We start from the raw sequence: 27,901 nt of genomic DNA, 5'->3' as shown, positions 1-27,901 counted from the left end.
TAGAAACTAAAAGGTTAATACATGAGTGTTTTCTTTTAGTAATTAACATGACAGATTCTCAGATAGTTTTTCAAAAATAATTGTCTAAATTAGTAAGCACTTAAAAACTCTATTTAAGGTAATTCTTTCCCCTACTCTCATCCTCATTTCATTACATTTCCATTTACCAGAGAAAGTTACAGACAAAACCACTCCAAACATTATTATTTTTTAAGCTCTAATACCACTACTGACATATAATAATGAACAGAAAGTGAAAATGTCTCTTTACCATGAACATGTATTGACTGAGACAAGTAAAAATAAATCATTAAAGCTCTTTTGCTCAGGCCCGTGGCGCCGGCAGGATGGGCAAGTGTCACGGTCTTCGTACTTCCAGGAAGCTCCGTAGCCACCAACGGGACCAGAAGTGGCACGATAAACAGTACAAGAAAGCCCATTTGGGCACAGCCCTGAAGGCCAACCCTTTCGGAGGCGCTTCTCATGCCAAGGGAATTGTGCTTAAAAAAGTAGGGGTTGAAGCCAAACAGCCAAATTCTGCCATCAGGAAGTGTGTCAGGGTTCAGCTAATCAAGAATGGGAAAAAAATTACAGCCTTTGTACCCAATGATGGTTGTTTGAACTTCATTGAGGAAAATGATGAAGTTCTGGTTGCTGGATTTGGTCGCAAAGGTCATGCTGTTGGTGACATTCCTGGAGTCCACTTTAAGGTTGTCAAAGTAGCCAATGTCTCTCTTTTGGCCTTATACAAAGGCAAGAAGGAGAGACCAAGATCATAAGTTTTGATGGTAAAAGCAGGATAGTAATAAATTTTCATATGCCAAAAAAATAAATAAATAAAATAAATAAATCATTAAAATCAAGGGTAGGAGTTCCCGTCGTGGCACAGTGGTTAACGAATCCGACTAACAACCATGAGGTTGCAGGTTCGGTCCCTGCCCTTGCTCAGTGGGTTAAGGATCCAGCATTGCCGTGAGCTGTGGTGTAGGTTGCAGACACGGCTTGGATCCCGCGTTGCTATGGCTCTGGCATAGGCCTGTGGCTATAGCTCGGATTAGACCCCTAGCCTGGGAACCTCCATATGCCGTGGGAGCAGCCCTAGAAAAAGACAAAAAGAAAAAAAAAAAATCAAGGGTAAAGTTAAACACTAAAAGGAATAGAAAACTAAGTTCCACCTTGATCCTCCAACACATTACCTTTGAGGAAAAAGAAAGGTTGAAATAAAGGGAAACTTTTGAAAGCTACTATAAGATGCAAAGTAGAAAAAATGCAATTATTAAGAACCACTGAAAAAATAGTTCCAGAGCTAAATGATACCCGAAATGTTAAAGGAGCAAAAACTGCAGCTGGATAGCTTAGATACCCTGACAGATGAGGTAACCCTGCAAAAAGATTAAACTACTACGAAAATTACAAAGTAACATACAAATCAAGTAGATGATAATGATAATTCTATTAACAGAAAGAAAAGAAGGCAAATTCATACTCTAACTTGCCAAGGAAGACTCCAAGCTTGGACCTTGAAGAGAGTTTGAAATACTAGGAGGGGAAACTAGAAAAGGAATCAAATAGGGATGAGCAAAACTGTGAGCAAGTAGCATTAATGAATTTACGATTTAACAAGTAAATAAAATCATAAATGCATTCTATCTAGAATAATTATGCTATTTTCTATAGTAATCAAGCATTAGAGATGACAAGCAGTGGACAGAGTTAGGATACAGAAACTGTCCGAGCTGGCAGAGCAAAAAGTCAACATTGATAAAACTTTTCAGTATGTTACTAGGGGTAAGAATGAAATTCCCAACAAATTTCTAGCTGTAGAAAGGAAAATGAAGCCTGGAAGATGCCAAATAAGGAAAATAGACAAAAACTGAAAGACTAGTCTTATTATAGTCAAAATAAAATATAAGTATTTTACATACATATAAATTAGAGGAAAAGGAGTTCCTGTTATGGCTCAGCAGTAACTAACCCAAGAGTACTCATGAGGATGCAGGTTCAATCTCTGGCCTCATTCAGTGGGTTAAGGACATGGTGTTGCCATGAGCTGTGGTGTAGGTTGCAGACACAGCTCGGATCTGGTGCTGCTGTGGCTGTGGCGTACAATGGCAAGAGCAGCACTGAATCGACCCCTAGCCTGGGAACTTCCATATGCTGAGTGCAGCCCTTAAAAAAAAAAAAAAGACAGACAGACATAAATTAGAGAAAGGTATTTCTGTGTCATTTCATCATAACATTCTCATGACTAGATGACTATGGATATAAAGACAATGACAGAATGAAAAAGTGAGGTCTAAATACATTTTTTACTCTTAAAACACAGAAAGAGAACTCTCCCAATAAGTTACCATTACATAAAGGTTATGATCGAGAACAAAATCCATTTAAATATAAATCTAAAATCTTACCAAGCTGAAGTCAAGTCATTACTTAAAGATTCCAAAAAGAAACTCAAAAGACTTAGAAATTATAAAAATACCTAAAATATGTCTTAAATACTATGCAAATATCTACACTGAAATTCGCATAAGATAATGCTTCAGTAGGTGCCACACACACACATACAAAGGCATTATAACATTAAATGACTATGATATCAGAGTACAGAATGTTCAGAGTTGGCTGACTCATAGTTTAAGTAGAACTGCTTGTATCAACAAAATAGTACTGGCATAGATGGACAAAGATATTGCCTCACTATATCGATCTACTATTTAATTGAGATTTTGGTTGCGAAAATATTTTCCAGCCTGATTAATAGCTTAGGAAATAAAACAGCTCTCAGGTTTCATTTGTTTCCACATAGTTTTAACTATTTATATGCCTTTTTGCAAAATTTAAGTACTTACTAATATCATCTTCATGATAAATGACAGAGTGAAATGGCAGAGTTCGGTCTTTAATATATCTCTCTGCTGGCTCAATATAAAATGTGCCGCCATGAGTCTGAATGAATCCTTCAAATCTTCCATCAATAACAGACCCATGGCTAAAACTTCCTTCTTCACCTATTAATGAAAGCAACAAACTCTTAAAATTCAATTTGCACATGAATGTTAAATTAATTCTCCTTTATAAAGCCATTCTTATATATGAAATATAACAACCTGAATTTGAGGAGTTCCCATTGTGGAGAAGCAGAAACGAATCCAACTAGTAACCACAAGGTTGTGGGTTCGATCCCTGGCCTCGTTCAGTGGATTAAGGATCTAGCACTGCAGTGAGCTGTGGTGTAGGTCACAAATGCAGCTAGGATCCTGTGTTGCTGTGGCTGTGCCATGGGCCGGCAGCAATAGCTCTGATTAGACCCCTAGCCTGGGAACCTCCATATGCCATAGGTGAGGCCCTAAAAAAACAAACAAAAAAACTGAATTTGAGATGTAAACAACTAGAACTTAATTAAAATATATACCATATATATATATACATATATATATATATACACACACATATATATGTGGTAGGTATATATGGTGTGTGTGCATATGAAAAAATCTGTCTCATTAACAATCAAATTTCCAGCACCTAGCACAGTGCCTGGCATGCATGCAATAGTCATTCAACAAATGACTGTTAAATTAACTTAAACTTAGAGGCAAGCAGATCCAATGACAAAATATACACTTCCAAAACAAAGATATTAAAGTATCTTTTGAATTTCTGCTCTACTTGCCTTAAGAAAAAAAGGCCCTTTCCCACCTAATACACTCTTCCTGAGTCTTCTGGCTTCTTTACCAGATTTAGGTTTTATAAATACAGTTTAAAAATATAACAGTATCAAATATTTCAAAAGCAATTTCAACAGAAGTATACCAACAATCCTTTTTAAGATACTGGAAAAAGATTTGTAACACCAACCCATCAATTACACTTCTTTAAGGAAAGAAAATAACAGGAAAAAAAAAATGTAGTTTGGGTTTTTTAATATACTCACAAAGAAAAGCCGAGCAACAAACATCAAATGATAAGAAGAGGCAGGAAACAGAAGGGGCCTTTACAAGTTTACTTTACCATTTAAAAATTTTTCATTAAAAATAAAGCTTTCAATAATTTCTTTTTTTTTTATTTTTTTAAGTTTTTTCTTTTTATTATTATTGTCTTTTTGCTATTTCTTGGGCCGCTCCGGCAGCATATGGAGATTCCCAGGCTAGGGGTCCAATCAGAGCCGTAGCCACCGGCCTACATCAGAGCCACAGCAACGCGGGATCCGAGCCGCGTCTGCAACCTACACCACAGCTCACGGCAATACTGGATCCTTAAGCCACTGAGCAAGGGCAGGGACCGAACCCGCAACCTCATGGTTCCTAGTCGGATTCGTTAACCACTGCGCCACAACAGGAACTCCTCAATAATTTCTAAGTTGCAGATTAACATTAGCTGACTTAAAATTAATCACAGGCTGATGCTAAGAGTCTAAAATATTTGTATTTTAAACTACATGATTTTTTTATCTGCAAACTCATTTAATCTTATACTCTTCTGGACTATCACCTAGCAAAAACAAAGTAGGGGTTGGGGCATATGTGGGGGAGGGGGAGTGGGCAGAGAACACTAAGTTACTTGCCCGACAAGATAAATGATCAACAAAATAATAGTAAACTATAGCCTGATGTGAGAAATCTAGACCTATGTAGTAACACTTTCCTTTTCCATTACAGAATTATAAGACAACGACTTTTAATTAAGTAGGCTTGAGCTACAAATGAGAAATTTCAAGTACAGAAACACCTCATTTACCTATCATAATAAAAAATAAGAAACATTTGTTGAATTTAATTTTTCAAGTGACGATTTTGAATGGAAATCTAATATGTAAAAATGAAATTTAGCTTTTTTACTGTCTTAATAAAAAGGATCATCTTGAGCATTTATTAATGTATAGAGTTAAAACACAATGATATTTTGCCCAAATACCTCCAGAAGACTTTGATTTTTGAGACTTTTTATGACTCCCACAAATTGTTCTGTTCTTCCCACACTACTAAGCTGACAGATGCAATGTCCTGTTGGCTTAAGTGTTTCCCCCACCAATACCTTCTATCTCTGATGTAGTAACAGAAATTTGTTAGAATCGTAAACAAAAGCAAAGAGATTCCAAGGAAGGAAAGCCCTAGGAGGATTTTTCCATGAATGACTTTGTCACATTATTTTTGGCTGTTAAGGTAATATTTCCAGTTTCCTTTTAGACTTTTCCTCTTTTCATATAAAGCACAGTTAATTTTCCGTTAATTTCTTGCTTAGAAGTCTAGAAAATTATATACATGATTAAAATCTTTAAAAACCTGAGTTGGAGGTAATGATAGAATCAAAACTTCATACGTTTCAGAAGCCGGACACTGCATAATTCAATACTAAATATGTATGTTTAGGAAAAAATAAAGTGTTCTTTTAAAGTTTAACTTACCATAAATATGTCCAGTGTAAATATGAGAGGTATCATAATCAAGTACTTTATTTGATGTTTCCACCCTAAATTCATCACTGAAAAGGGAAGTGTCCCTCTTCATTCGTAGGTTGAAATGTCTGCAAATAGGGTGGGAAAGGGAAAAAATGAAATGAAAAGGATCCAAATGTAAACAATTATATTTTTAAATTTAAAAAACCTGCAAAATGTGGATTGTTTCACAATTTTTCTACATGGGAAATAAACTGACCAAAGTTTTCCTATAAAAATTCTGCTTTAAAAGTCAACCTAGCACTGTGATACAACTCAATTATATACAATTAAACAGCAACTGTCTAGGAATATATTAAAAAATAAATGCCTACAGGCTGATTCCTACATGAAGAAACAAGATCATGGAACTAAGCTACATGGAGATAAAAACAAACTTCTTGACCCAACTACTGCTATCAACCACTGTCTTCCCTCTCTAGTAATTCCACAGCTTTGCCATTTTCCCCTATTATTCACAACTCAAATTTTAAGATAACACATGGAAAAGTGCCATCTAACTAGATACTTAACACGTCTTCCCGGAAAAGCAAGTATGCATGCCCTTTTACATACAGACACACAGACACACACAAACACACACACACACAGAGAGAGAGAAAACCTTTCAACTCCTTTATTTTTCCTTGGGTCATCTTCTTCTAATTCTTTTTAGACCTTTCTCAGTTCAATGTGAAGACCCCAAACCCAAAGGACCATGATATTAGCTGAAATCATACTCATTCTAACTGTCCTCTACAAAGGAAAAAAAAGACCAAAATATTGAAATAAAATTCAATAAAGAAATCTGCAGTTTTAGAATCACATTCAGAATCAAAATCTTAAGCCTAAAATTTACTAGCCCAGGATTCCTATCTATTAAATGAAGATAATACATTCTGTTCTGTGGAATCATTTTAAGGAGTAGAGATTACAATGCATATATGGTCATTAACACAAGTACCTGGCACATAGGAGACAGTAATGGGTAACAAATTAGCTATCATTACTAAACTGTTAAAAAAAAAAAAAAAAAAAAAAAAAGGTGTATCAAGTCTCACAGCTCGTAAGAGTCTGCATATAATACAGTTTCTACTCAATGAATAAGAACCAAGTCTTCAATCAGCCAACCCCCAAATGTTTTAGTAGTATGTGGAATAACTGGAACTCCGACACTGCTAGTGGAAGTAAAAAAATTAAAATTAAAACGTACAATCACTTTGGAAAACTGGAAGTTTTTTATAAGTTAAACATACAAAAACTCTATAATTTTACACTATTCTACACTAAGAGAAATAAATATAAAACATATATGCATACAAACAACTGGACATAAATGTCCAAAGCAGCTTTACCCATACTAGCCAAAAACTGGAAATAACCTAAATGTCTATCAACAAGTAAAGGTTGTGGCTTATTCATACAAGGCAAACTATTCAACAATAAAATGAGCAAACCACTAAAAATAGGTACTTGTATAAAAAATAAAAGAATGCACATAATATGATTCCATATATATAATTCTAGAATAGGCAAAAATCTATTTTAGTAATAGAAAGTTGATCAGCTAGTTGCCTGGGTTGAAGAAAGATTAAGAGCAAAAGGGAATGAAGGAATTTTTTACTATGATAGAAACATCCTATACCTTAATTTGAATGGTGGTTACACAAATGTATACATTTGTCAAATCTTAAACTATACATTTGAAATGAATATATTTTACATAAATTATACCTCAATAAAGTTGTTATTAAAGAAAGACATTAACTCATTTTTCCAATGAAGAGCAGTCAACAGGATATATATACCCATTAACTTCAGAGATTACCCTTTTTGAACAATGTCTATTTTATCTTTCTTCCTTAATTTTCTGTCAACATTGGCAACTTTTTATTCTGTCGTTGCACTCATTTCTACTTGTGTAAAACTGGCACCAAAAAATGCTAGGGCTTCCCAGGTTCTATTACAAGGACTACAGGCAAGAAAGACATCCTCAGAACCATAAGGTTCTAGTGAATACACTGCAGCAAGTAATCAACAAAGCCAAACAGGAGTTCCCGTCGTGGCGCAGTGGTTAACGAATCCGACTAGGAACCATGAGGTTGCGGGTTCGGTCCCTGCCCTTGCTCAGTGGGTTAAGGATCCGGCGTTGCCGTGAGCTGTGGTGTAGGTTGCAGACGCGGCTCGGATCCCGCGTTGCTGTGGCTCTGGTGTAGGCCGGTGGCTACAGCTCCGATTCAACCCCTAGCCTGGGAACCTCCATATGTTGTGGGAGCAGCCCAAGAAATAGCAACAACAACAACAAAAAAGACAAAAAAAAAAAAAACAAAGCCAAACATATCTTCTAAATGGGAACTCCACAAAGTTAAAAACAGACAATCCTAAACAAAAAGGAATCCTGAATGATTTCTTGATGCACATCCTGTCTTTTCATAAAATTGCTTCTACCAACTAAGACTGGAAATTCTTGATCATATATGTGAGTATAAATACATTATTTCTTAAAGGATCATAATATTTTGAAAAATTATTATCATTATACATACTTTTAATTTACTGAATAGATACTACCTCTAAAAGAGCATATTTGTTAAACAAACTACACAGATATGTTTGTCATTCATGATTTATTATTCAGAAAAAATGCTATACCCTAAAACTATTATAAGCAGGAGCATTAGTACTCTATACAGCCAAAAAAAGGGGGGGAAGGGAGTAAATGCCTAGAAAGACATTTAAGTTCAATATAAGAACAATCTATGCTACACTGTCTACCCTAAAAAAAATAGCTTTATACCACCTGAAGTGCCTGTGCAAACAGTAATCCTAGAGGGATGTTATAACAGAGAGAATTTAAGAACACTTGTAGTAGACCTCTTCCAATCCCGACACTGATTTCATAATAAGAAATTGTATCATACATATGAAACAATATACTCTTCTCAGTACAGATTTAAATTGGACTAAAGCCACATATAAAATCAGTTTTCAATTATCCATAAAGTCAAAAAGCAATACACATAATAAAACAAAAAATCAAATTTAGATCATACCCCAAAATCGACTCTTTTTTATTAATGTCAAAATTAATGTGCATCTAAAATATATATCAACAAACAAGGAAGGGAATAAGGGTGGGTCTGGAAGGCAGGAGTTTTTTTTGTTTTGCTTTTTTAGGGCTGTACCTGCGGCATATGGAAGTTTCCAGGCTAGGGGTCAAATCAGAGCTGCAACTGCCAGCCTACACTACAGCCACAGCAACATGGGATCAAAGCCATGTCGCAACCTATACCACAGCTCAGAGCAATGCTGGATCCTTAACCCACTGAGCAAAGCCAGGGATCAAACCCGCAACCTCATGGATACTGGTCAGGTTTGTAAACTGCTAAAGCACAATAGCAACTCCCTAGCAGGTAGTTAAATGGTAGAAAGAAGCTAAATAGAATTAGTATCACAATCATGAAACAGAAAAACCAAAAATCAGAAGCTGAGCTAAACTTTATTCCATTAACTGAGCCACTGGATTCCAATTCTTTAATTCCAACACCATCTGTTTAATAGTTCATATCATTATGCTATTTTAATATTTGTATAAACTAAATTTTTTACAATATTCTTCAGACAACACATTGTAAAATAGTAATGATAATTAGCGGATAAACACATTCCACCTTACCAATTTCTCAAAAAGCCCTGAATAAAAAATCATCTGAAAACATAACGTGATTTTTTGTTTAAACTTTTGGCCCAAAGGTCAGAAAAACTACAGTGAACACACTGCATTATAAAAATCACTAAGGAGTTCCCATTGGGACACAGAAGAAATGAATCCTATTAATACCCATGAGGATGAGAGTTCGATTCCTGGCCTCACTCAGTGGGTTGGGGATCTGGCATTGCCATGAGCTGTGGTGTAGGCCACAGACGTGCCCTGGATCCTGAATTGCTGTGGCTGTGGCTGAGCTTGGCAGCTATAGCTCTGATTCAACCCCTAGCTTGGGAACATCCATATGTCACAGGTTACAGCCCTAGAAAGAAAAAAAAAAATTCACTGTATTTTAGGAAAACAGTTTGATGGTTCCTCAAGAAGTTAAACAGAGAACTGCCATATGATCAGCAATTCTATATTCTATATAGCCAAGGAATGGAAATCAGAGATTCAAATAGATACTTGTGCACCAATGTTTATGGTAACACTATTCACAATAGCCAAAAAATGGAAAAAACCCTAATGTCCACCAACAGATGGCTTTCAAAATGTATTCATGAGTGGTATAAACACACAGTGGATTATTCAGCCTTAGGAAGGAATGAAATTCTGATACATCTACAAAAGGGATGAACCTTGAGAATATGATGCTAAGTGAAAGAAGCCAGATGCAAAGGACCATGTACTGTATGACTCCCTTTATGATGAGGTACCTAGAATAGGAAATTTCTAGACACAGAATGTAGAATAGAGGTTATCAAGGGCTGGCAGGAGGGCAGAATATGGAGTCACTGTTTAATGGATACATAGTTTCTATTTGGTATAATGAAAAAGCTCTGGAAATGAATAGTGGTGACAGTTGCACAATACCATGGATGTACCTAATGCCACTGAATTATACGCTTAAAAATGGTTAAAACAGTAAGTTACACGTTATTTTACCACAATAAAAATATATTTTTAAAAATCATTGTATTCCCAAAAGCTACCGGATAAATTAAAATTGTGCAGCCAGAGATAAATATAAGCCCTGAGAGAATTAGTTGAGATAGTAGTACTGTGATAATGATAATGAGACTTTAACATTCTTCTTAAAATTTATACAGGTTTACAGTTTTCAGAGCACTTTCTTGCATATTACAGCATCTCATTCTCACAATAACATCACAAAGGAGGTAAGATGAATATCTTTAAATCGAAGGGTGTGACTCAGGTCATAAGTCTTGATTCTAATCAAAACTAGAATTTGGTAGCTGCACCTTGCTTTCTACCACACCACAAACGGCTCTCAAGCATGTGATGGAAGGAGTCAGGCTAATATACACTAAGTGTTGTAGGAGTCATAATGTAATACCAGCTTTCGCCAAGTCGCCTTTTAAAATCTGAACAAATGCAAGTAAGATAAAGAAGTGAAAATTCACTGAAAATTCAACTTTACAACACCACCATAAGTTCTCTTTATTAATGCCTGAGCCACTCTTTTTTTTGTCTTTTTGCTATTTCTTTGGGCCACTCCCACGGCATATGGAGGTTCCCAGGCTAGGGGTCAAATCAGGCCTATGCCAGAGACAGAGCAATGCGGGAACCGAGCCGCGTCTGCAACCTGCACCACAGCTCAAGGCAACGCCGGATCCTTAACTCACTGAGCAAGGGCAGGGACCAAACCTGCAACCTCATGGTTCCTAGTCGGATTCGTTAACCACTGCGCCACGACGGGAACTCCTGAGCCACTCTTAAGGCTAAAGATAAACACTGTCCCCTTTTACTATATTTCTTTCAGTAAGTTTAGTTCTTTTTGTTATTATTATAATACAGTACACTGCCACCAAAGATAAATTTTACATTTCCTCTGAAGAGGAAGGTACTCTGTATAAGGGGCATTATTTGCACTGGGAATGTCTTCCTACCCTTAATGAATCAATAGTATTTTGTCTCTCATCTTGATTATAGCAGTTCTTTCTATTTTTTTTTTTAATTTTTTTGTCTTTTTAGGGCTATACCCATGGCATATGGAGGATCCCAGACTAGGGGTCGAATCTGAGCTGTAGCCACTGGCCTATGCCACAGCCACAGCAATGCCAGATCCAAGGTGATCTGCAACCTACACCACAGCTCATGATAATACGAGATCCTTAACCCACTGAGCAAGGCCAGGGATCAAACCTGCATCTTCATGGATACTAGTCAGATTCGTTTCCGCAGAGCCACAACAGGAACTCCGATTACAGTAGTTCTATTATAATTCTTTTTTGGCTTTTCTCATGGAATATACATAGTAAAGTTATAAAAAATGGAGTGAAATTATAAGCGGGCAAAATCAGCAAACAAATGACAGTCATTTGAAAAAAAAAAAAAATACATGAAACAGACTCCAAATCTCCAGCCTCAGTGCTCTGAAAGTGCAATTTTACCAATAATTTTAATAAAAATTGGTTTTCCCCTCTAACACTTTAGAAAAGCACTCTACTTCTAAACTAAAGATATAATAAGAGGTACCAAAACCACCTTTGGTACAGAACAACAAAATAAATTATGTTAGGATATGATCCTTTAAGTTTCTGGATGGTCATGTATCTTCTATACAGAAGAGATACCATTTTATAGATTAGAACAGTTAGAATAGTAAGAATATAGAGTAAAAAGAAGTTGCATTTTCCCATACGATTGCTATTTAGGCAAAAGATAGTATGGCTCTGACTCTTGGAAGAAAACAGCAATAGTTAAAAGGTGCATCCCTTGAACTGAAGTCATATTAGGACAAAAGGCCTCAACTAATGAAGTACCCTGGTAACAGCAGAAAGAAACCTGAGAGCAAAAACCTTGCTTCTAAGTATGTCATGTAATCTGGAAGTCCCAGAGAGGTCTATTATAGGCCTGGGTAGTGATTCTTAGAAATAAAATAGTGCTTACTAGCCCATCCTTGACACCTCTAGGTATTCTTTTCCTTTTAATATTCACCTTTCTCTTAATAAAAAGTAAATAAATAAGTAAAGATGCTTGAGAGTCTCTATTCAAATTATTTTTATAAGACAATTTGCCAGTATCAATATCAAATATTACTATGAGTCAAATATCTGGTTTACTCCCACTAGAATACTTTTTGAAACAGAAAAACTCTTTTTAAAATTATCTTAAAGAAGCCACTACCCCCACCAAGAGGATAAAACAGGTTGGTAGAAGGGGAAAAGGAAGTCAGCCCACATGCACCCCACTGGGAAGTAACTGAGGCATCCTCCACAGAAATTCTAGGGCTCTAACAGTTTGAAAAAAGACAGTTCCAGGCTTTACTAATGGCCCTGAGGTAGACAGATTACCTCAAAAGAGCAAAGCTACATAAGCAAGATTCCCCAAGAGTACAATGGAAGGTAAAAGTGAAACTAAAACTTGAGCTAAAGTAAGTAAATATATCCTGTGTGAGAAGCAGATCATCAGTGTCTTTCCCGTATAAAGAAGAACCAAGGGGAAGAATCTGCCATGATGGCATGATTACAGAACACATGACTGCATGTACTGTATATAATGAAAGAATAAAGAAATTCACCCTAAGAGAAAAAAGTTTCTATACTTTCTGACCTTACGCAACTTTGTAACTCAACAACTGACAAACAAAACTACTCTATACAAAACACAAAAACAATAAGAAGATTTAAGAGCAGAGTGAGACTTCAATTACTCAAATATTTAATATAAATCAAAGGCATAAAATCATGAAGCTCACCTAAATATACTAATAATTTCACAAATCAGAGGCAGCTGATTTGACCAAGATCACATAAATAAAATCAGAACTTGAAGCTGAACCAAAGTTTTCAAACAGTGAACTTTCCACTATGTGGTGATCTTTCCACCACACTAAGCTACAGTCCCCTGCTTAGGATACAATAAGCGAGCTTCAAGATGGCAAAATACAGGATATCTTTCTAGTGAAAGACGAAAATAAAAGACTTACTTGGGAGTTCCCGTGGTGGCTCGGCAGAAACGAATCCAACTAGTATCCATGAGGGTATGTATTTGATCCCTAGCCTCGCTCAGTGGGTAGGGGATCCAGTGTGGCCATGAGCTGTGGTGTAGGTCACAGATGGGGCTTGGATCTGGCATTGCTGTGGCTATGGTTAGCCTGGCAGCTGCAGCTCCAATTCAACCCCAACCTGGGAACTTCCATATGCCATGGGTACAGCCCTAAAAAACAAAAAAAACAAAAAACAAAAAAAAAAAAACTGACTTAAGGACAAGCGGGGAGTTCCTCTGTGGAGCAGTGGGTTAAGGATCTGGCATTGTCACCTCAGCAGCTCTGATCGCTGCAGTGGCACAGGTTCAATTCCTGGCCCAGGAACTTCCACATACCTCAAGCACAGCCAAAAATTATTTTTAATTTAAAAAACAAAAAAGAACTATAATCAATGATATTGTTATATTTAAAAGAAGAATGGCTCAATGGAAGAGAATCTTAAAAAAAGATTAAAGAAGTAAAACTGGCAGTGTACATTCAAGGAAAGTGATGAGAACTATGAACTGAATATTATTTCACACCATAAATATTTACTGAGCACTCACTCGGACAAGCACAGTGCTAAGCTTGCAGATATAGGCATGAACAACACAATTCACAGAACACATTCTAGTTTTTATATGGTTAGTGAGCAGAGAGAAAGGGAGGAAGATGGGAGGAAAGAAGCAAATTGATCAAGTAGTGATAAATGATGAAAAATAAAGTAGAGCAGTGGGATGGACTAGGAGTTTTGGGGGTTAGTAGATGCAAATTATACCATTTGGAGTGGCTAAGCAATGAGATCCTGCTGTATAGCACAGTGAGCTACATCTAATCACTTGTGATGGAGCATGATGGAGGATAATGCAATAAAAAGAATGGGTGTGTGTATATATATATACACACACACACCTGGGTCACTTTACTGTACAGCAGAAATTGACAGAACATTGTAAATCAACTACAATAAAAAAATTTTTAAATAGGATAAAAGAACAGAGTGGTAGGAGGAAAGAAGCAAGCTATTTTACAAAGGGTGGTGGGAATGGTTTCTCTGGACAGATGACATCTGAGCAGAGACTTGAATGAAGTGGAGAAGCAAGAGCCATATGGTTATGGAGTGGAGGTGGGGAAGGGTTTCAGGCAGAGGAACTACAAGTGCAAAGACATGCATTGAGTATTGGAGAAAAATCACTGGGGCTATAGTGGTATAAAAAGGGGGAGGAAAGCAGGAGATAAGGTAAACTAGAATGTACCACACAGAAGATACTCCAAAACTTTTGCTGAATTAATGAAGACTTATCTGGACAGTCAGCAGGTTATTCTTTATGTAACAAATATTCTCAAAAACATCTCCATGAGAATATTCCTGCAAACTACAATATTTCCTGTTCCCTTTTTGGGGAGTAAGGGAAAGGAAACAGACCTGCCCTTCTGCTATACATTCTCATCATATGTATATCAAATTCTCATCATTTCAAATCTCTCCTTTTAAAAGATAAAACTTACCATCTCTTTCCTTATGTTCAAGGATTCCATTCCCATGCACATTTCTTGCCCCTGTTACTCTTCCAGGGAGGCATGAGGATTCAAACCCCTCCTCCAAGCCCCACTCCCAAGCTCCTCCCATCCAGTTGTGGCCACTCAAATAACTCAGGTCTCCTTCTTTTTGGGTAAGTGGGTACTATAGTCATTATTATACTATTACCATACTGTACTATACTATTTTTTTTATGCAGAAGTTTCCAGGCCAGGGATCAAACCCACACCGCAGCAGTGACAACACTCGATCCTTAACCCGCTGCACCACAAGGGAAGTCCTAAAGCAGATTTTTAAACAATCACAGAAAGCATAAGTAAAAACTCCTATTTAGGGACTTTAAACACATAAAAGTGAAGTTGAATGAACATGACTCCAAAATGTCATCCAATATTAAGTTGGACAAAGTCTCTAAGATAAAGAAGGTGAAAGGCTCACTCAGTTTCACAGGTGTGAGTAAATTATGCTGAAAGTGAACCATTTAAAAATTGGGGAAGTTACGTATGGTCAGAAGAGTTTACTATAGACAAATAAAATGTGTCTGTACCTCATACGTTTAGGGAAAAGTTAGCCAAGCTATACTGAAAAGATAACTGGGTCCTTGCAGTCAATCACCACAGAATTAGTAGAGATTGTTCCTCAAAGATATTAGACCAATATGCTCTTGTAAACAAAACACCCAGAAAGTTATCATGAATCATTAGAAGTTCAAACAACAAAAAGTTACTTCTTAACCCTTATACGTGACTATGAATCATTCAAATCTGAATTACTCTGTGTAATTTTAGATCAGCAGGATCAAACAAAACTAGAGAAATTCAAAGAAGGATAACTAACGTGGACTAGGAATACTGGTAATGTTCAGCACGACAAAAGCAAAAAGCTTTTCCGCTGGCTTCTAGGTATTATGCACTTAGGTTTTCTACTTTTCTTACCACTCTTCAGTCTTTACATCCCCTCCTCCACCTACAACTTAAAAATATTGGCTTTTGGCAAATGGGCCCTCTTCTCAAACTTCATACAACATGTCCAAAACTCAACTTATGATTTCACCTCAAATTTATAGTTGTTCCAGTATTCCCTACCTCAGTAAACAGTGCCAGTAGTCATTCAGTTGCTCCAACTAGAAAACAGTCATCCCTGACTCCTTCTCTTTGTACTTTACTATATTATCAACCAAGCCCAATAAATTCTACCTTCAAAATACATCTTACATCTTTTCACTCTGCTTCATCACTTCTCATACCATCTTAATCCAGGACATTACTTTCCATGAGGAAGTCTCCTAACAAGTCTCAATGCATTTAACCTTGCTCCCTTCCAAACTACTCTTCATTTGCAACCGAACTGAACTTCTTAAACCTCATAAAATTATTTATCTTAAAAATCTTTCACAGATAAGTAAAACACTATCACCACGGCTTACATAAACTCTCAAAGATATGGCTCCTGCTTATATCTACAGCCTCATTTGAAACCATTCCACTCACATCTTAGGCTCCAGCCATACTGAAATTCCTTCAATTCGATGAACACGCCACTTCTCATATCAATATCTTTGTACTTGCTGTTTCTTCTGTCTAGAACACATTTCCTCCCCTATTTGATAACCATCTCCTTCTTTAGTCATCCTCCCAGGATTTGTTTAAAAGCTATTTTCTAAGAGAGGCCTTCTCTGACCTCCAGACAAGAGGGCATCCCCCTCTGCAGCCACAGCATTTTTTTTTTTTTTTTTTTTTTTTTGCTTTTTAGGGCTGCACCCACAGCACATGAAGGTTCCAGGCTAGGGGCTAAATCGGAGCTGTAACCGATGGCCTACACCACAGCCACAGCAACGCAGGATCCAATCCTTGTCTGTGACCTATACCACAGCTCACGGCAACACCAAATCCTTAACCCACTGAGCAAGGCCAGGGATTGAACCGGAACCCTCATGGATGCTAGTCAGATTTGTTAACTGCTGAGCCACGACAGGAACTCTCCACAGCATCTTTTAAACACTCCTTTCTTAACATTTATCACAGCTGTCATTCCTAGTCTCATACCTCTATTTCTCCTGAGTCCATAAACTCCACAACAGCAAGAACCTCTCTTATTCAGCTTCTCTATTCCTGGTGAATACTAAAAATACTTAAAATATAATGGATGTTTAATAAATATATAAAACAATGAAAGGGTGGAAATAAAACACACACGAGGACTTAGTAAACTACGGCATATTAAAACTAGAGGAACATCACTTATAGATCAAATAAACAAACAAAGGAAATGCACAATACACTTCTTCATTCAATTCAGAGATCAAAATTCCATTTACTGAAATTTGTGGTATAGGGTTTCTAGAAAAGGAAGAAAGAAAGGAAAGAAGGGAGGGAGGAAAAAAAGACAACGACCTCTGCTACATAAAACAACTATTTGTGGCAAAATATCACATCTAAGATTTTTTTTTTTTTTTTTGTCTTTTTGTCTTTTCCAGGGCCACACCAACAGCATATGTAGGTTCCCAGGCTGGGGTCAAATCAGAGCTATAGCCACCAGCCTACACCACAGCCACAGCAATACGGGATCCAAGCCTCGTCTGCAACCTACACCACAGCTCATGGCAACGCCGGATCCTTAACCCACTGAGTGAGGCCAGGGCTAGAACTCCTACATCTTTTTTTTTGTCTTTTTTTGTTGTTGTTGTTGTTGTTGTTATTGTTGTTGTTGCTATTTCTTGGGCCGCTCCCGTGGCATATGGAGGTTCCCAGGCTAGGGGTCGAATCGGAGCTGTAGCCACCGGCCTACGCCAGAGCCACAGCAATGCGGGATCCGAGCCGCGTCTGCAACCTACACCACAGCTCACGGCAATACTGGATCCTTAACCCACTGAGCAAGGGCAGGGACCGAACCCGCAACCTCATGGTTCCTAGTCGGATTCGTTAACCACTGCGCCACGACGGGAACTCCTACATCTAAGATTCTTGATATCCTAGACTCTGTGTTTACATTTGATTTGTTGCTTCAACAGTATTCTCCAAGTACAGACTATTTTGGAAGCTAACTAGTACAAAGTGATTATAATTTTTCAAAGATGCACACAAATTAAAAACTCAATTTTATCCTACGTACAAGTATCAAAAACACATGTCAATCCAAAGAAGTAGAGAAAAGCTTTAAGTTAAGAATTTATGGGGTGTCCATCGTGGCTCAGCTGTTAATGAACATAACATCCATAAGGACTTGGGTTCGGTCTCTGGCCTCAATCAGTGGGTTAAGGATCCAGCATTGCTGTGGTGTAAGTCACAGATGGGGGCTAGGATCCTGCGTTGCTGTACCTCGGGTGTAGGCCAGCAGCAATAGCTTCGATTGGACCCCTGGCCTGGGAAACTTCATATGCTACAGGTGCGGCCCTAAAAAGACAAAAAAAAAAAAAAAAAAAAAAAAAAGAAGAGTTTATAATACAAGTGAGGAATCTCAGTATTCAGAAACTATTTGAAATAGGAATTGTGTATATGATTACCAAAGATTTTTTTAAACCTATTTAGCAGTTTAAAAATATCACATTACTTACTATATAAGATTTCACTGAAGCTTAATAAAACAAGCAAAACCAATAAACTAAACATATCCATTCAATGCAATTATATAAAGGATTTTCAGGTATAATGAAATAGGATACACATGTAAACATTTAGTCATATAAAAAGATTGCTACACTTTTTAGAAATAGCACAATAACTTACAAGGGGCTTAGTCACTTAAAGAACAGAAAAAACAAGGTTGGCTATGAATCCAAACTCAACATGAGCTAGGGCACTTATTTCACAAAAGACCCAACTGCAAATGCAACATTTTAGTATGAAATATGTAACTTATAACCAAGGATTTTAACTGAGGAATGATGGGTAGCCTTTCCTACTAGGCATATACCTAATTTTGGACATTCACTGTAGAGGTCACCAACTCTAGAAACTCTGACATTAAATACATTATAAGGTACAAGTCTGTTTTAGATCAATTTTTGGAGGAAATGATGAGTCCAAAGAAAAATAATCAGAAAAACACTTTTAGACTCTTATTTCCACATCTTTTTCAAAACAAGAGGAAGCTCAGTTTAAGTTTTAACTTGTTCCCCCTCTTTCACACAAACCCGTTAGTGCTTAAAAATATGTAAAATAAAAATAATATTTCATGTTAAAACCTTATCTAAGAAGCTAAGATCAAGCAATCCTCAGCTCTCTATTTTACTTCTTAAACACAAAATTAACAGGAACACAACTCAGATCATGGTATTTATTTCAGTAAGGAATTCAAGTAGACAGTGTAGCCTTAAAATTTTTTTTAAATATCTGTCAGGCTTTTAATTTCTGTGTAAAGAGCAATCAGGCAATAATAAGGAACACCATATCCTAAAAACTCCATTGCTGATACCAAGAGTGTGGTGAAATATACTTAAAGTACATGTGAAAGGGCACTGCACCTAACATAAAATAGGTACAAATAAATACCACTTTCCCTCAGGAATTTTTATTCAAACATGCTCAAATTCTGTAGGGATAGATTTAAGTGCTAGGTTAGTATTTTTCAAAATTTTGTTTTTCCACATCCATAATAACAGCACTTTTACACAATTCAAATTTATTCTGTTGCTCTTCTTAATGAGCTGGCATCCATTTGTGTTCCCTAGATTTGCACCCCTGCTTCTTAAAGTGTACTGGTTTGTCTATGGCATTACAAGTGCCCTGGGTTTCTGATACCCTACTCACGGTAGGTCAAAGATAAAGTCTGAGACACTTCCAGACTGACCCAACTCCACTCAGGACCCAAAGAGAATACCTATACCTTTTTCAAGTACCTAGGCCACATGCTTGGTTTTTTTGTTTTTGTTTTTTCCTTTTTAGGGCCGCACCTGTGGCATAAGCAGATTCCCAGGCTAGGGGTCGAATCAGAGCTGTAGCCTTGGGCCTATGCCACAGCCACAGCAATGCCAGATCCAAGCTGCATCTGCAACCTACACCACAGCGTGGAGCTATGCCAGATCTTTAACCCACTGAGTAAGGTCAGGGATCAAACCCACATCCTCCTGGATACTGTGTCAGGTTCTTAACCCACCGAGCCACAATGGGAACTCCATGGGTCACATTTTGATACCCTGATATTTCAGAAGTATGGAGAACTTGAGGCTCAAACTGCAAAGAAAACTACAAATCAAATATCTGACCATTTATTTTGAATAGTTTAGAAATGTAAAATTAAGGCAATAGGAGTAATTATCTTGCCAAAATCAGAAAAAAAGAAACTTATATAAGTTCTCCAAAACATGAACTGCTCTTTGTGGGGGGGGGGGGGTGGTGGTGGTGCAAGGGCCACACTAGTGGCATATTCAAGTTCCCAGGCTAGGATTGGAATTGGAGCCACAGGGGCCAGCCTACACCACCACAGTCACAGCAATATCGGATCCAAGCTGCGTCTGCAACCTGCGCCACAGCTCACAGCAATACTGGATCGCCAGATCCTTAAACCTCTGAGTAAGGCCAGGGATTGAACCTGCATCCTCTTGGATACTAGTCAGGTCTGTTTCTGCTGAGCCACAATGGAATACCACTCTTATACCACTCGAGATAAAATTTTGGTATCTTCATACTATATACAAATCACATATCAGACAGAAACATTTTTTGATTTATTGATTATATACCTAAACAATTAAAACCAGAGGCAGAAAAAATAGTTTATCACTAACTAGACAGGGGTTTTTGTTTTTTTAATATAATTTTTTTTCATTATAGCTGGTTTACAGTGTTCTGTCAATTTTCTACTGCACAGCGTGTTGAGCTGTGCATAAATTTATACACGCTGTGTATAAATTCATCAGATGTGATTAGACATAGTTCCCAGTGCTACACAGCAGGATCTCACTGCCCATCCATTCCAAAGGCAATAGTCTGTATCTATTAACCCCAGACTCCCAGTCCATCCAACTCCCTCCCCCTCCCCCTTGGCAACCACAAGTCTGTTCTCCAAGTTCATGATTTTTTTTCTGTGGAAAGGTTCATTTGTGTAGTATATTAGATTCCAGATATAAGTGATACCATCTGGTATTTGTCATTCTCTTTCTGATTTATTTCACTCAGTATGAGAGTCTCTAGTTCCACCCATGTTGCTGCAAATGACATTATTTTGTTCTTTTTTTATGGCTGAGTAGGTTTCCATTGTGTATATATACCACATCTTCTTAATCTATTCATCTGTTGATGGACATTTAGGTTGTTTCCATGTCTTGGGTATTGCGAATATTGCTGCAATGAACATGTGTGTGCATGTGTCTTTTTCAGGGAAAGTTTTGTCTGGATATATGCCCAAGAGTGGGATGGTTGGGTCATATGGCAATTCCATGTATAGTTTTCTAAGGTACCTCCACACTGTTTTCCATAGTGGTTGTATCAGCTTACATTCCCACCAACAGTGCAGGAGGGTTCCCCTTTCTCCACACCCCCTTCAGCATTTGTTATTTGTGGACTTACTAATGATGGCCATTCTGCCTGGTGTGCGGTATAGTACCTCACAGTAGTTTTGATTTGCATTTCTCTAACCATCAGTGACGTTGAGCATTTTTTCATGTGCTTGCTGGCCATCTGTATATCTTCTTTGGAGAAATGTCTATTCAAGTCTTCTGCCCATTTTTCAATTGAGTTGTTGGCTTTTTTTGCTGTTGAGTTGTGTAAGTTGGTTGCGTATTTTAGAGATTAAGCCTTTGTCAGTTGCATCATTTGACACTCTTCTCGCATTCTGTAAGTTGTCTTTTTGTTGTCTTTTTGGTTTCCTTTGCTGTGCAAAAGCTTGTCAGTTTGATTAGGTCCCATTGGTTTATTTTTGCTTTTATTTCTGTTGCTTTGGGAGATGACTAGATAGTGTTTTGATTTTTTTAATTTAGTTACTTTTGTGTAACTAATATATTGGTAGAATTTTAAAGCAGGAAGAGGCCTTAAACATCATCTTGTCCAAACTTCAAGGTTTTACTAATGAGGAAACTAAGGCTCAAAAGAAATGTCTGAATAGTACATGTCGAGTCAAGAAAGGAACTCCAGTCTCCAAATTACTACAGTATTCCTTTTTCTATCCAGTTCATGACTGTTTCAGTACATATATTATACGTCCTATAAAAATCACAAGTTTCTTTACTAAATTCACAAGTTTCTTTACTTTTTAGTAAAAACTCACAAGTTTTTTTACTTTTTAGTAAAATTTCACAAGTTTCTTTACTTTTCAGTAAAAACTCACAAGTTTTTTTACTTTTTAGTAAAATTTCTTTACTAAAAATCACAAGTTTCTTTACTTTCCTACCCAAATGCTAATCTCTGAAAGGCAGTAAAGTTAGCAAAGTGGTGAAAATAACAGAAAGCAAAGATAAGATGACTACCAAAGTACATACGGAAAACAAAATATGAAGGAATAAGTTAAAAAATATGTATACACACAAGAAAAAAAATGTAACTTCATGATGTATGTCAGTCAAAATGTTATTCTGTATACTTTAAATTTATACAGTGCTGTATGTCAGTTATATCTCAATAAAACTGGAAAGAAAAAAAAAACAATGGTTTTTCATGAAATTCTCAAGAATAGATGTCACGCTTAAAGAATCTCAACATTTCTTCACTTAACACTTATAAACTTAGAATGTGATAAACCTTTTCTTACTTAGAAATTTGGAAGCCAGGTTTAAAGAAGTTTGTTCATGTGCTTAGGCATAAAACAAACAGAGCAAAGAATGACTTTAATACTGAAACACATGCACACAACCTACCCACACCCCACATAGGGTGTGCTAGTACCTAAAACGAATATTTTGTATGTGGTGGAGGAGGAGAGCCTTAGCAGGAAATCTATAATTATACTTCCCAAGGTCATTTTTGTATGAAATTTCAAAGACAGACAGAAATAAAATTATCAGGTTTTTTTTTTTTTTTTTTTTTTTTTTTTTGTCTTTTTGCCATTTCTTGGGCTGCTCCCATGGCACATGGAGGCTCCCAGGCTAGGGGACTAATCGGAGCTGTAGCTGCCAGCCTACACCAGAACCACAGCAACTCGGGATCCGAGCTGCGTCTGCAACCCAGCTCACGGCAATGCCGGATCCTCAACCCACCAAGCAAGGCCAAGGATCGAACCCACAACCACATGGGTCCCAGTTGGATTGGTCAACCACTGAGCCACAACGGGAACTCCCTGGATCATCATATTTTTAATAAAGGTATGTTAGAAGATAGATACACTGACCATATTTCAGGGCAGAAATTCTGAGACAGTGTGAATATACAAGTATAATAACTGAGACAAGAAAGTAAAATTCCTCAATACAGATCTATTCTAGAAAATGTAGTATATGTATATAATTAATTAACAGATTTCTGTCAAAAGTACCTAAGACAACCACTTATAAAACAGAATGAGATTTCCTGAGTCCAGGTCCTTTACTAAGAGCTTCAGCCAGAAGTAAAGTTCTCCCTCCTTCAAATATCTGTAACATTTGTATCTATAGAGCACCATATCACATTTTCCTCTTACACAATGACTTATGCATACCTTGCAGTTCCTATTAGAATAACTAATTAACAGCGTGTGTTCCCATGATCTCTCTCACTCACATGCAAAAAAAAAAATAAAGGAGCTAGGGGAGCTCTTGGGTGGCCTAGCAGGTTAAGGATCTAGTGTTGTCACTGCTGGGGCTCAGGTTCAATCCCTGACCTAGGAACTTGCAAATACCATGGGCACAGCCCCTCCCCCCAAAAAAGGAGCTAGGGATTTGGTTTTGCCACACATATGTTCAATATGAATTATGTGATGGAGCTAATAAAACCTAATGATGTAATACAAACGTGGTATCCAAACCAAAGGCAACCAGAATCTCAACTTTTCCTTTTGGAAGTTGTACCATATTTACAATATAGCATTAAATTTCTTTTGAAATAATCACTAACAACTTAGGAAGGCTTAATAATTGCTTGTTGTTTCATGGTACCAATAAAGAAAGGGTAATTAAAATTTTTTCTGATGTTAAAGGTCATAAAAATTTACATGAATTGCTATCACTAAAATTTTTATCTAGAAGAACAAGCAGACCCTGAAATGAATTTTTTCCTCCTTCAAATCAAAGTAGATTTTATGACTTCAAAGTCCTTTTTCCTCCAATGATCATTACTTTGTAATATGGAAATTAAGTTAATTTAGATAATGCATTTATTTCCATGTGCAAAATACTTTTCTCACAGCATTTCTTATGATCTGGTATTTTCATCCATTAAAATCTTTCTTGATTATCTGTACTATAAAGGCAAAGAGTAGACCCACTAAATAGTAGCAGATGCCTACCTACAGGGAAGAAAAAATACCGTTATAGAAAAATAAATAATATACATATGAAAAGGAAGAGACAGTAAATCAAATGCCAAGGGTACAGATAAGTAATTTAAAAATTCGGATGAACATGTAAGTAAAGCTTCAAAGAAGGAGAACTTGGATTGTATAATAAAAGATGACCAGAATTTATTTAAGATAAACTATAAAGAGAACAAAACAAACTGGACCTGGTATATTCAGCAATGGGAAGCTCATTCTGAATGAAACAGACACAGTGTTGGGAAGTGGACTAAAGTAAGTTTAGAATAGACTTGCACAAAGTTTTTTTTTGTTGGTTTTTGTTGTTGTTCCTTTGTTTTTTGCTTCTTTTAGGGCCACCCCTGCAGCATATGGAAGTTCCCAAGCAAGGGGTCAAATTGCAGCTGCAGGTGCCAGCCTGTGCCACAGCCACAGCAACGCCAGATCCGAGCCACGTCTGTGACCTACACCACAGCTCATGGCAACGCCAGATCCTTAACCCATCGATCAAGGCCAGGGATTAAACCACCATCTCATGGATACCAGATGGGTTTGTTACCGCTGAGCCACAGCGGGAACTCCCAAAAAATCTCAAAAGTTAAGAAATCGGCAGGGGGGGGGGGGGAGTTCCCGTTGTGGCGCAGTGGAATCAAATCCGACTAGGAACCATGAGGTTGCGGGTTTGATCCCTGGCCTCATTCAGTGGGTTAAGAATCCAGCACTGCCGTGAGCTGTGATGTAGGTCAGATGTGATGTGGATCAGATCCCGAGTTGCTGTGGCTGTGGTGTAGGTCAGCAGCTGTAGCTCAGATTCGATCCCTAGCCTGGGAACCTCCATGTGCCGAGGGTGTGGCCCTGAAAAGACAAAAGACAAAAAAAAAGAAAAGAACTCTGGCTAACAAATATTATTTGAAGACTTTAGAACAGTAAGCTAACATGAAAAAGGAAGCATTTAAAGAAGAATCATAGCAATATGCAGGAGAGCTTTAATGATAAATGGTGTGGAAGCTGGGAAACCTATTAAGAAGTGAATAATAAATCAGGGCTATACCAGTAGAAAAAGTATAAAAGGAACAGGTTTATTAATTATAGCCAGCAAAGCAGAGAGTGTAACAAAGAATACTCAAAGATTTTGTATTTAAGTACTTATAAAAGACAAAGAAAAAAATATGGGGTTTTGAGTCAGCCAAGTCTGGGTCAAATCTGTGCTACATAACTTTAAAGAAGTTATTTAACTTCTCTTGAGTCTTAGTTTCCCCAGATATTAAAAGACATTTACTTTGGCGCTGAGAAGATTAAGTAAGAAAATGCATATAAGGTATCTATGTACCTGGACGGCAACAGCACTGAATAAACGTGATTTTTACCTCTCCTTTGGCTCCCTGTTCTTTATTCCCTAACAGTTCTGTCGGTGAACTGAGTAGTACAGTAGGTCATCTATCTACAAGTTGTCATTTTACAGCTGATGAAACTGAGTTAATGAGAAATTAAATGACTTACTCAATGGCATACAACCAGCTACTTTCACTGGTGGCATTAGAAAACAGGAATATAGACCATAAAACATAAAAGGTAGTTGGAAACCACAAACATATACTCTTCTTTAAAGGCATATGCTCTAGTAAAACAACAGAGGATCTGACTTATAAACTTAAAAACTGTTTCCTTAACAACATAAAAAAGGCAACCTATTTTAAAAGAAAATGTATACACCAAATTTCAGTGCAGGCTGAATTTCCACAGGGGGACTTTTCCATTAGAGAAGGAAAATTAAGGGTATAAATTTCTTCTTTTAACATATATTGAATACACAGGAACTTCAGACACAATCAGCAATAAATTTACTCACCTTCCATGAGCATGGAAATTTAGACGTAAAAACTGGTCCTCATGTGAAACTGCTCTTTTGGCACGCTGGTGTTTTTGGTGTAATGAATCCACATCATAAGACAATCCTTCATAATGTCTAATGTATTTATTTAAAGGATTTCCATACTGACCTATAAAAAATAAACAGTTCAAATTAGTATCACATCAACGGCCCATTCTAGCTCTAATATAATTCCATGATTACCCTAATACCTCTAAATATGTATGAAAGAACTGTTTTTCCCTAATCCTAGTATTTTATTTTCAAATACATTTTTAAAAGCTTATTATAATGGGGATTTTAACCACAAACACAAGTTTTGATGTTAGCCATAGGTTTGTCTAGGATGTCCTTCACCAAGTTGAGGAAGGTTCTCTTCTATTAATATTTTGCTGATAAAAACTATCAGGGAGAGATGCTGACTTTTGTCACCCACTCTTTCTGTATCTATTACGATGATTATGTGGTTCTTTCTCTTTCATTTATTAATATGACAAATTAAATTGACTGATCTTCTAATGTTAAACCAACCTTGCATGACTGAAATAAATTCTAGTCATGTTATGCTCTGCAATACTGCTGGATTCAATTTGTTATAATTTTGTTTATAATTTGTTATCTATGTTCATGAGAGACATTGGTCTGTCATCTTGTACTGTCTTTGTGAAGTTTAGGAACCAATCTAAAAAAAGAGTTTGAAAATAGTACCTCTTCATTAATATTCTGGACAAATTTATGTAGAATTGGTATTACTTCCTCCTTAAATGTCTGACAGAATTCACCAGTGAAGTCACCTTGGGTAGGAGTTTTGTGAAATATCATTAATGACAACTTCAATTTGATATATAAACAGTTATTCCAGTAATCTACTTCTTTGGGGGAAGAGGGGCTGCACCCGCAACATACAGAAGTTCCTAGGCTAGGTATCAAACCTGTACCAAAGCAATGACAATGCCAGATCCTTAACTGCTAGGCCACCAGGGAACTCCCAGGTTATCTACTTCCTGAGTGACCTTCAGTAAGAACTTGTCCATTTTACCTAAGTTGTTGAAGTTATGGAGATAAAGTTGTTCATAATATTTCCTTATTATTTCTTTTACATCTTTTGAATCTGTAGTGATGTTACCTCCCCTCGTTCCTGATAGTGACAATCTGTATCTTCTCTCATTTGTTCCTGGTTGGAAAAGCTAGAGATTTATTTTTTTTCCAACTGAGCCATTTTATTTACATGTATGTAATACATTCCTAGAAAAAGAATCCAAGGATTTTCCCCCCTGTGTGTTTTCGTCTTGCTTCTTCAGGGTCCAGAATATAGCTGACGTTATCAGTACAATGAACACAAACTGACAGTACAGGAGCAGGTTATTCTGCCATTTTTCTAGATCTTTGAATTGCACATCAAACCTGGGGCTGATAACTCCACACTTATTTAGCCTGCCTATGAGGTTCACAACAATTTTCCCAGCTCTGTGATCATCAATAATTTCAAATTCGCCAATGTAACCATGCTTCATCATCTCAGTTAAAAACCTGACGATCACTTTGGAGTACAGCCTAATAAGAACCTAGGGTTTGCCTCTCTTTTCAGCATTGCTGATGCTTTTAAGGGCATCAGCCAGGATGTTCATGCGCACCATTGTGAGAGCACGGAAAGTTGGAGGAAAGACATTTATTGATTTTACTGAACTTCTCAGAGAACCAACTTTTATTACCTTTGATTTTCCTTTGTTATTTTTCTGATTTTTTTTTCCACTTTGATCTTTATTTCTTTCCCTCTGCTTACTTTGAGTTTAACTGATCTTCTTTTCTTAGTACAGTCCATTGATTTAGGAATTTTCTTCTTTTTTAATCCAGGTACTTGGTGCTATAAATGTCCCTTTAATACTGCCTTAGCAGCATCCCACAGACTGTTACATCATGTTACCATTTCATTCTGTTCAACATTTCTTTCTCCTTTTTTTTTTTTTTTTTGTCTTTTTGCCTTTTCTTGAGCCACTCTC

General features: G+C 37.0%; 1 protein-coding gene and 2 pseudogenes across 2 annotated transcripts in view; 1 reads left to right on the top strand and 2 right to left on the bottom strand.

Moving 5' to 3' along the window:
* ADAM10 (ADAM metallopeptidase domain 10) overlaps nt 1–27,901 on the bottom strand; it is a 118,461-nt gene that overhangs the window by 61,243 nt on the left and 29,317 nt on the right. The window contains 3 exon segments of the mRNA NM_001130531.1: nt 2,853–3,011; nt 5,408–5,526; nt 25,881–26,031. Of these exon segments, the coding sequence (NP_001124003.1) occupies nt 2,853–3,011; nt 5,408–5,526; nt 25,881–26,031 (429 nt within the window).
* On the top strand, nt 322–829 carry LOC100523526 (annotated as a pseudogene). The gene has a single exon (XR_001306173.2). The product of XR_001306173.2 is annotated as a 40S ribosomal protein S23 pseudogene (transcript).
* LOC106508984 lies at nt 26,734–27,603 on the bottom strand (annotated as a pseudogene).

The sequence above is a fragment of the Sus scrofa genome, chromosome 1, assembly GCF_000003025.6.
Source record: "Sus scrofa isolate TJ Tabasco breed Duroc chromosome 1, Sscrofa11.1, whole genome shotgun sequence".
Classification (NCBI taxonomy): domain Eukaryota; kingdom Metazoa; phylum Chordata; class Mammalia; order Artiodactyla; family Suidae; genus Sus; species Sus scrofa.
The sequence above is the reverse complement of the archived record's forward strand: the minus strand, read 5'-3'. Positions and strand labels throughout refer to the sequence as shown.